At 46.9% G+C, this 10,000-nt stretch overlaps 1 protein-coding gene across 1 annotated transcript in view; it reads left to right on the top strand.

Annotated features, from left to right (window-relative positions):
* Positions 1-8,701, top strand: part of RBM5 (RNA binding motif protein 5) — a 9,457-nt gene extending 756 nt beyond the window's left edge. The window contains exons 1-19 of the mRNA XM_010022527.1: positions 1-184; positions 815-875; positions 1,040-1,105; positions 1,239-1,399; positions 2,427-2,524; positions 2,975-3,062; positions 3,277-3,354; positions 3,447-3,519; positions 4,002-4,087; positions 4,401-4,479; positions 4,726-4,817; positions 5,336-5,500; positions 5,970-6,116; positions 6,196-6,267; positions 6,724-6,903; positions 7,106-7,180; positions 7,644-7,741; positions 7,820-7,949; positions 8,390-8,701. The exon at positions 1-184 is cut by the window's left edge and continues 756 nt beyond it. Of these exons, the coding sequence (XP_010020829.1) occupies positions 134-184; positions 815-875; positions 1,040-1,105; positions 1,239-1,399; positions 2,427-2,524; positions 2,975-3,062; positions 3,277-3,354; positions 3,447-3,519; positions 4,002-4,087; positions 4,401-4,479; positions 4,726-4,817; positions 5,336-5,500; positions 5,970-6,116; positions 6,196-6,267; positions 6,724-6,903; positions 7,106-7,180; positions 7,644-7,741; positions 7,820-7,949; positions 8,390-8,515 (1,926 nt within the window). The 5' untranslated portion in view covers positions 1-133 and the 3' untranslated portion in view covers positions 8,516-8,701. The remainder of the gene's footprint in view (positions 185-814; positions 876-1,039; positions 1,106-1,238; positions 1,400-2,426; positions 2,525-2,974; positions 3,063-3,276; positions 3,355-3,446; positions 3,520-4,001; positions 4,088-4,400; positions 4,480-4,725; positions 4,818-5,335; positions 5,501-5,969; positions 6,117-6,195; positions 6,268-6,723; positions 6,904-7,105; positions 7,181-7,643; positions 7,742-7,819; positions 7,950-8,389) is intronic.
* The last annotated feature ends 1,299 nt before the right edge of the window (positions 8,702-10,000 follow it).

The following is a 10,000-nucleotide window of genomic DNA, read 5'->3' as shown; positions in this document are numbered from 1 at the left end:
TTTAATTCAGAAGCACTGATTCCTCCGAAGGGTGCTCTGCCATGGGAAAATGAACATGCATGCCTTGAGACAGGAATAATTGAAACCACTTTTTTTGCAGAAAAAGCTGGTGATTCAAGGGAAGCAGATTGCGATGCACTACAGCAACCCTAGGCCTAAATTTGAGGACTGGCTTTGCAACAAGGTACAGTGGTCGATTTATCTTGGCTTCAGTGCTCTTCACCAGCGCAGTGGCTTTAGCAAAGTGATCGTGATTCGAACCCGGTCGTGCTGCTGGTCTGGATGACATTGTAGGAATAGTAAGACACAGGAGTGTAAAAATTCGGTAGTTCTGGTGGCAAGCGGTTGGGTGTTGCCCCAGAAGACAGGCATGGGCAGTGAGCTGCACTAGAACATGAAGTAATTAGGTGATGAATGGTCACATACTGCTCCATACTCCTTGTTTGACCTCCTCAACTGGCGTTGATGCAGTAAGATGAAGACCAGGCTGTTCGGTCAGTCTTTACTTCCTGTCCATAAAGAAAACTTGTTTTCCAGCTGTGCTTTTTAAAGTAGTTGTGTATGCCTGGGATTGTAAATTGAAGACCACATAATTACCCAACTAATTCAGGAGGACCAGGGAAGAGGTAGCTGGGACGTTTAAAAAGCAGCTGTGGTATGGACAGGGGTGGCTTGTGCTGTTCTCTGTTATTCTGGTGGGTTCAGCTTTGTGATGTTACTTTGTGTGACTGTCTAGTTTTTGTTACTGTACAGCAGATGCTGCCATTGTTGCAAATGATCTGAGTTCTTACTGGGTTCCTCTTGTTTCTCATAGTGCTGCCTTTACAACTTCAGAAGGAGGCTAAAATGCTTCCGCTGTGGAGCGGACAAATTTGGTATGTTACATTGATCTCTTTGGCTGGGTTTGATTTTTGTGGGAAACTTCCTGTCCTTTTTAGGGAGAACAAAGTTCGCTGGAGGTCCTAGGCTGGCTTGTGAAATGCTGAGCTTGAGTGAATTAGCCATATCGTAACTAACATGTTCTCCTCTTCTTACGAAGATTCAGAACAGGAGGTACCACCTGGAGCAGCAGAAGCCGTTCAGTCTGTGGATTATTACTGTGATAGTAAGTTATCTTTGATTTAATGTAAAATGTGAATGTGGGTGCTAAAATCCTTCCTGTACCTCAGACTGCCTGCTGAGGTACTCTGGAAAGTCATTACGTGCACAGCTAATGTCATACTTTCTTTTCTCCTCAGCCATCATTCTCCGAAACATTGCTCCTCACACAGTAGTGGAATCCATCATGACTGCCTTGTCTCCATATGCATCTCTGGCAGTCAATAATATTCGTCTTATCAAGGACAAGCAGACCCAGCAAAATAGAGGCTTTGCGTTTGTGCAGCTGTCTTCTGCCATGGTGAGGGGCTTCACTGATGCACTGGAGAGGAACAGCTTGTTAAGGCATTTGTGTAGCTGAAGCATTTAGAGCCTTTTTGCTTTCTGAAGGACCACCCCAGTTCACTGAGGGTGTGTCAGAGCCTTTCATCATTAACTCTGCAGTTTGGAAAGAAAGTGGTAGGATGTTGTGAGCACATGGGAAAGCTATTTTTGTAGCAGAGTGCTATTCTGGAGTGAAGGCTAGCTTCATGCTTGGATCACAAAAATAATGGTCTGTGATCATATTTCATTTCAAGGTCTGGGGCGTATGGTGTGGGAGAAGGTGCATGGAATTGGGCCCCTTCCACCTGGGGGTGGGAAGGAGAGGGATCTTCTTGCTCTGCAGCAGTGGGGGGGTATAGGGACAGCAGAGACTTAGTCTTGAGGGTACACAGGGATTGGACAGTAGGCAACAGCCATAAACCAAAACATGAGAAGTTGCAGTGAGGTACAAGGAAAACATAACTGAAGGAGGTCAGGTACTGGCATGGGGTCCCTGAAGGGTGGTAGAATCTCTTTTCCTGCAGGTATTTAAAAGATGGGTGGATGTGGCACCTGTGGACATGGTTTAATGGTGGACTTGGTAGTATCAGGTTTACACTTGGACTCGAAGGTCTTTTCCAATGTAAATGATATAGTATATAGCATTAGCTATATACTAAACTTGATCAGCTGCATGATCTGTTTGGACCTGCTCCAGGAAGAGGGGAACAGTTTGGATGAAAACAAGTGCTTGACCTCAGTCTCTGCTGGCCTCCCTTTTGGAGTGATTTGGGGCAAACATCTGCTTTTTACTTCAGAACATGTTTAGTATTCTGCAACCCAGTGAAATGCACACTATTTTGCACATGGGCTGTGATCAGTACCATTGAGCTTTTCTACATATGTATAGTATGAGGAGATAGAGGTGTTCTTACAGCTTTAGCTGTGTGTGAAAAGGCTGAGATCTGGGAACTGTGAATCCACAGTAACATGCTGTTCATAGTAATGAGTATTTCTCTTTATAGGATGCTTCTCAACTGCTGCAGATTTTACAAAGCCTTCAGCCTCCGTTAAAAATTGATGGCAAAACGATTGGTGTTGATTTTGCAAAAAGTGCCAGAAAGTGAGTTGTGATATTTGATTATTTTTTTTATCCCTTCTTCTGTTTATGTTGGAGTACACCCAGGCATTTCTTGAGATTACTGTCACTCCAAAGCTTTGCTTCCCGTAAGTGCCTTGTGTTGTACGTGTCCTGCTTCTCACTGCGCATGAGGACACAGAAAGGAGCGTTTCCTACCACCCCTGTTTCCAATTCTGTGAAGATAAGATCGTAACTGCTTGTGTACACAGCACACTTGTTTCCTTGGAGACCCAGTGACTTGTTACTGACTGTACAACAATGAACCTGAATCCCTTTACTTGCCAGACAATGCTTTGGCTCAGTCATTACAATCAGAATGTTTTATAACTGCCAAGAAATCAACATGTAAGGGCAGACTGCACTTGCTTGCACAGGGAGACACTTCAGGAAAAAGCAGTATTTACTCAAATGGGTGGTTTTTTGTGCTTACAGAGACCTGCTGCTCCCAGATGGTAACAGAGTCAGCGCCTTCTCAGTGGCAAGCACAGCCATTGCTGCGGCTCAGTGGTCTTCCACACAGGTAGGACTTGGAGGCTGTTCCTTACAGTCTTGCTTTCCTGAAAATGAAAACATAGAGCTTATCATTTCACTGCTGGCCACTTGCTTGGTTGAACTGACCAAAGCTGCTTTGACACATCTGCTTCTGATAGTTAGGCTGGATTCTAAGGAGTGTTAAAATACTTAAATGCAGTAACTTTCCTGTCTCTGACAAAAACTACCTGCTTGAATTTCAGCCACAGACTGGAGAAGGCAACACCCTTGACTACAGCTACCTCCAGTCAGGACAGGAGGGCTACACACAGTACGCTCAGGTTAGTAGTGGCAGTTGTTCTTTAACCAACCCATAGGTTGTTGTAATTCGGCTATCTGCTCATCTTGCATTGTCACTCATTTCCCACTGCAGTACTCCCAAGATTATCAGCAGTATTACCAAAATCAAGGAGGAGTGTTGGACTCAGACACAGCTACCATATCAGGTAGTACTTCCAGCGTGTGGGAGATACTGTTTGTAAGGATAATTTTGCAATAGTGGTATTTTACCTTAGCCTTTCTATAACTTTACTGTGTAAAGGGAGACTTGGCTTGTTTTGCTCTCAGGATGTCTGAATGAGCACATGTTACTAGAGAACTGTTACAGATCTGTTTCAGACTAGTGACAAAAACCTTGAACTCATGAGAACTGTGTAAGCAGCTCTAGACAAGTCTTCAGTTCTGGTAGCTGTCAGAGGCCAGGAATCACTGACTTTGGAAGCAGCATATTTCCTCCTGAAAATGAAACCTTTGTCTGGGTAGAAAATACCCACTGTATATCTGTCTCCTTTTGAATGTTTATTGCCTTGTTTGGCTGCTGGAGCTGGAATTAGGAGCTGAAACTGTAAACAAAAGAATTCTAGCTCTAGGATGAAGTGCAATGTTTTACAAATTAGTTGTCTTACCCACTGTTGCTCTCTGTTGGCAGGAGCTCCGATCACTACCACCACAGCTGCAGTTGTGTCCCAGAGTCCTCAGTTGTACAATCAACAGGCAAACTCACCTGACTCTCCGGTAATTACAGTGCTGTTTACTCCTTGCTTTCCATGCCAGGGTTATGTGGGATATCTGGCTTAGCTGTGGCCTTTGCTCTTTCAAGTGGGTTGTACAGCAAAGCTTCATGGGTTAGTCACAGTGCTTGTGGTCTTAAGTCACTTGTCGTTTTGTTTCTGTGATGGTTTTGTTCTTTGTTAAAGGTGAGTGCTGGTGAAGAGGCAAGAGCTGTTGTATGCGTGGTGTGGGCTTGGGCTTGGCTCACTGTCCTTGTTTTCTCGTGCCTCTGTGGTAGATTTTTCTAGTTGAGATTTCCTGGTTTTGTTTTTTCCAGACACAATCAGCACCACCCACCACTAGCACTCAGGCACAAACAGCTCCCCCGACTGGAGTAGTCCCTGGAACCAAGTATGGTAAGCAGCAGTTACTCCTGGGAGAAGGGTACAGGTATCTGTCACTGTGTAGTGAGAGAGAGACCTGGCTTTGGCTGGGTGCTCCAATGGTGGAGCTGTCCCTGGAGAGTGCGTTCTGCATGGGTGATGAAGAGCCTTTTACGGACATGGCTGCTGTCATAGTCTCAGAATTGTACCTGAAATGTGGAAAAATACTGTCTGATTTTGACTGGAACAACCATGTCCCACACTTTATTTTTTTTACAGCTGTCCCTGATACTTCCACCTACCAGTATGATGAATCTTCAGGATATTATTATGATCCTGTAACAGGGCTCTACTATGATCCTAATTCCCAGGTAAACACAGTTTCTTCCCATTTGTCTTAACTGTTAAGGTCCATTAGTTTCCTGTCTCTCAGCATACAAGTGAAATTCACTTTTGAGGTGCACAAAATCTATATGTAGCAGATAACTCACCAGTGTGCATGGAGCTGGGACTTGAATTCCTTCTAGTGCAGTCTTCAATTTTTCTCCTTAACTTTCTTCCCAGTTTAGCTCATACAGGATCAGCTGTTATCACAGACACTGCAATTGAGCTCTTCCATTGCAGAGTGCATCCAGCTCTGGGCTCTGGTGGGTTGTCTCTTGGGAGGGCCAAAAACTTCTCCATAGTGCTGTTGGGCAGAATGCATATGTTAGGGGACAGAGGCCTCAGCCACTTCATGCCTGTTGTCTCTGTTATGGAGTTTGCGAAATTCATTTGGACTCCAGAACACCTTCCCATTTGATGTGGTAGTGTGAATTAGCTTGCTTGTGTTCTCCCTTGGATGCTTGGATGAGGTGTTTAACTGTGTAACTGTCTCTTCCTCTGGCAGTATTACTACAATGCCTTAACTCAGCAGTACCTTTACTGGGATGGCGAAAAGGAGACCTATATGCCTGCTGCAGAAGGTATCACATACCAACAAACAGCTACCACAACCACTACCAAAGAAGTGAAGGAAAAGAAAGAGAAGCCTAAAAGTAAAACAGCACAACAGGTAAAAGACAAGATGGGATTGTAACTGGGCTAAAGTTTTCTGTGGGATAATAGTTCTCCTTTTCCATGACAAAGGAAATGCTAGGTTATTTGGTGGGGTACGTGCCTGCAATTTGCAGGCATTGCAGAGGGCTGAGGAGAGGAGGAGTCAGCAAGGCTTCAGTGCAGAAATAAGCTCTGCATAGGAGGAATGCATATGAAATCATGCCAGGAGCAGTGGGAGTATAACTGAGCCGTCACTTAGAGGATTAGATTGATAAGAAGGGTTCCTGCAGTAAACCAAGCAAGCTGCGTTATCTTTGAATGCTGTATACAGGGAAAGCAGCTGCACTGCATGCAGTGTCCTGTGATTTAAAAATAAAAGGTAGTGGGTTGACTTGTTCTGGAATCTGTATGCAAGATTGAATCTCTGTCATAAGAGATTGATAGCTGTGAGAGGAGCTGTCTGAGCAAACCACTCTGCATTTCAGATTGCTAAAGACATGGAGCGCTGGGCAAAGAGTTTGAACAAGCAGAAAGAAAACTTCAAGAACAGCTTCCAGCCACTGAGCACCAGGGAGGAGGAGAGGAAGGAGTCAGCAGCTGCAGATGCAGGCTTTGCCCTCTTTGAGAAAAAGGTGAAGGTGCTGGCAGAGGTGTGCAGGGGGTGTGGGGTGGCAGAGTGCTCAGCGTTCATGGCATTCTTGTCTCCTCCAGGGAGCTCTGTCTGAGAGGCAGCAGATCTTGCCAGAGGTGTTGAAAAATGGAGATGATGAAAATCCGCTGAAGGTGAGTGTGAGATACCTGGCAGAGGTATTCCCGAAGGTTATTGGTAAAGCACTTTACAGGAAGTCAAGCAGATACCGCCTTAACAACCTGAATTTCCACAGCATCATCTGTAGAAGATGGTGGTGAAGGTTACAGTGGTCCAGTGCAAGTGCAGTATGTTGGTGACATAGGGTGACAGAGATGCGCTGATAAAAAAGCTGCAATTTCTTCTAGCCTCAAGAGCTCAGTTGAGGTTTTGAGGCTTCTAGAAACACTGTGCTTAAATTATTGTTTGGCTGGTGGGAGCTAACTCTTGCACCACGGTGGTATGTGGTTCTTCTGAGTTGCATTTCATCCTTAGTAATGAGAGAGTGCTGCCCCATCCTGTGCAACATGTATCTACAGCCTCTTGTGTTCCCTTTCTGGGCTCTCCAAACTGTGGGACACTTGCACTCAACATTACCCTTTCCTTTACAGCGTGGCCTTGTGGCTGCCTACAGTGGTGACAGTGATAATGATGAGGACTTGCTGGAAAGAATGGAGAATGAAGAAGAGAAGCTAACTGACTGGAAGAAGATGGCCTGTCTGCTGTGTAGAAGGCAGTTCCCAAACAAAGATGCTCTCATTCGGCACCAGCAGTTGTCTGACTTGCACAAGGTAGTTGATCTGTGCTGTCTGGGAGGTACTTGGTTGCCATAACTTGGTATGTAAACCAAAGCCATGATGCACATTGCGGTTTGGAAAATGGTTCCTCTTAAAGCAAAAATAGTTGCAGGGGGATTGTTCTCTCCCAGAAGTCAGCTGCTTACGTAAAAATAGCTGTCATGCATTTCATGTTAATGCAAGTCTCTTGTTGCAGCAAAACATGGATATCTACAGGAGATCAAAGCTTTCAGAGCAGGAGCTTGAAGCCTTGGAGCTGCGTGAGAGAGAGGTCAGTGGTGAGATGAGCAGATTGAGTAGCTAATGGAAAACCTGCGCAGATGATACATTTAGCTCTCATTATCCTGACACATGTAATTCGAGATAATCCTTGTAAGGCAACCCCTTCTTGGGTCAAGGTTCAGAGCTGTCCTGGAAAGAAGTGCCCCATATCCCACAGGTACTGCTTAGCAGGGAAGGGTCCTTCCACCTCCAGCTCAGGGCAGCCCTGCTGGGACAAGACACCTTCGTGTGGCAGTGCACAGTTGGGATGGGCTCTTCCTACCCAGTGCAAGCTCCATGTGCTCCAGGGTCTTGAGTTTGAGGTTCTCCTTTCTGTGGTGGTAGTCAAGCTGTGTTTTAACAGGCTGTGGTGGGCAGCTTTCTATAATAGCAGGCACTTGGCCTATTTTCATAGCTCAAAAGATGAACAAAAGTGTCTTTAAATCAGTACTAAATCTGGTTACCTTACGCAGATGAAATACAGAGACAGAGCAGCTGAGAGGCGGGAGAAGTATGGCATCCCAGAGCCACCTGAGCCAAAGCGCAAGAAGGTCTATGACGCCGGCACAGTGTATGTAGCCGACAGCTCCTCGGTCATTGCTTCAATACACCATGAACCATTTGGTTAACTCATCTCTTCTTCCTGCAGTAATTACGAGCAGCCCACCAAAGATGGCCTTGACAACAGTAATATAGGCAACAAGATGCTGCAGGCCATGGGCTGGAGGGAAGGCTCAGGCTTGGGAAGAAAATGTCAGGGCATCACAGCACCCATTGAGGTAAGTAGAGATGGGTGCTTTCCTATGAGGGTTGGTGCCTTTTATATCTAGAAGCACTTGCTGCTGAAGCTCTCTCGTGGAAGAAACTGCCATCCACAGGCAGGGCTCTGCTTCCTTCCATCAAAAGTCTACCCTGAGGTGCTGTGGCAGCAGGGTGGCACCCGAGCTGTGTGCTCTAGTGATGCTTGGGGTGGGCTCCCCTCCTTTGAGCCAGTGGCCTTCCTGGGCTTTGTCTGTGCTCAGGCTTCAGCTTTTTCTGTGCAGCTTCATTCTAGTTGTTCTGGGGTGGTGTGGGAGGGGGTGTGTGCAGTCATACCTTCTGGTATCTGTTAGGGATCTCTGCAGAGCACCAGAAACTGACTGGTCTGATGTATTCTGTGGAGTCCTGTGTGGCATTGTGGCCTCCTGTAGAGCTGAAGCATGTGTCTTTTCCATTGCAGGCCCAAGTACGAATGAGAGGAGCTGGTTTGGGAGCTAAGGGCAGCTCCTACGGTGTCTCCACAGCAGATTCCTACAAAGATGCAGTGCGGAAGGCCATGTTTGCTCGCTTCACGGAGATGGAGTAACATGCTGTGGCCTGCAAAGCACGCACTTGTTAGCCAGAACTGACTGTTAAACTCTGTAGCCTTGGTGGCCTGGCTGTATTCTGGTTATGGTTTAGTTGACCATTTCATTCCCTTGGACGTTTTCTCCCCCTCTCAGCATGTATTACTTCCATGAGCAGACTGTTTGCACTGCCCTGACTTCATGCTGGAGAGCTCCTGGTTAGACCATAGGGGATGCCGGTCTTTGTACGGTGCTGTACATAATGTAATGTATCGTGTGTTGGAGCGCGTTGTCCAAATGCTGCTCTGCCCCCAGAGCAGGGGCAGGATCTGTTCGCTGTGGTTTCACACCGTCTGCTCTCCTTTTGTTGTATTGTCTGTCTGGGTTGGTTTTTTGTTTTTTGGTTTTTTTGGTTTTTTTTGTTGGGTTTGGTTTGGTTTTTGGTTTTTTTTTTGAGAACTTTGCTGTACATTTTGTATGATACATCTTTGTATAGACTTTTTGAAGACTTTGATTCTAGTTGCCAGTTTGGCTCATTTCCAAAAGAAATACATCCAAAAATTATCCTATTTCTGTTTTTCTGTGAATGAAGAATTAAGTTGCCAGTGCTACTTGTCCTTTCTGTGGTTCTGCTTCTTCCTTGATGAGGCTTCATTCCTGAGTCTTTCTCCTTCATCTAGTGCTCTCCTCATCTTTCATCCCTGAGTGTGCCATGCCTTCTTCAGAGTGTCTTTCTCATAGTTCCAACACGGACACTGGGTGCTGGAGAACCAAATTTTATAGCCATTCCTGCCACAGCTAGGGGATTCTGAGACGACAAGCAGAAATGTCTTCTGCAAGTTGCAGGTCCTGCTCAGGAGGCCATGGGTGTTCCAGCCAGTCCTCTGGTGGGTAGTGGGCTGCAGGGAGGGGGCAGCCTCTGTGGCACTTGGTGGGGAGGAGAGGGTGGGGTGTCTGAGCTGGGCATAGGGAGTGTGTGCGAACCACATATCCCATCAGTTTCCTTCAGTTGCTGTCTTTGGGTTTCTCCTCTGCCTGTGCTGGTGTCTCAGGTGTCATCCAAGAGCCAAGGTGAGCAGGGAAGGGCTCAGCCCTGGCCTCTGCCTGTACTGACACCTTTTTTGGGTGTGGGACTTGCTCAGCTTTCCCTGTGCCAGGTGCAGCCAGGCAACACTATCCAGGTGGGCACAAACTGGTTTAGGACACAGCAAGAGCTGCTCCACCACCATGTCTTGTGCAAGGTTGAGGCTGGCTTCTTGCAGCTGCCTTCCAGGGCACAGTGAACCGTGTTCTGCTGGTTGCCATGTCTACTCCAGGGCCGTGTGGCACGGGCCGGGCACTGCCTAGTCTTCGAGGGGTGTCTGGCGCGGGGTGAGCTGGGGCTGGGTGACCTTCCACGGCTGCCTCGGGCGCTGCGGCTTGTGTGACCGGTGCTGGGGGACGGGAGAGGTGACAGGTCGCTGCTCGTGTCCCGGGCAGTGCCACCAGGTGGCAGGCGCGGCCCG

This window comes from Nestor notabilis, unplaced genomic scaffold (genome assembly GCF_000696875.1).
Source record: "Nestor notabilis isolate BGI_N333 unplaced genomic scaffold, ASM69687v1 Scaffold34399, whole genome shotgun sequence".
Taxonomy (NCBI): Eukaryota; Metazoa; Chordata; class Aves; order Psittaciformes; family Psittacidae; genus Nestor; species Nestor notabilis.
The sequence above is the reverse complement of the archived record's forward strand: the minus strand, read 5'-3'. Positions and strand labels throughout refer to the sequence as shown.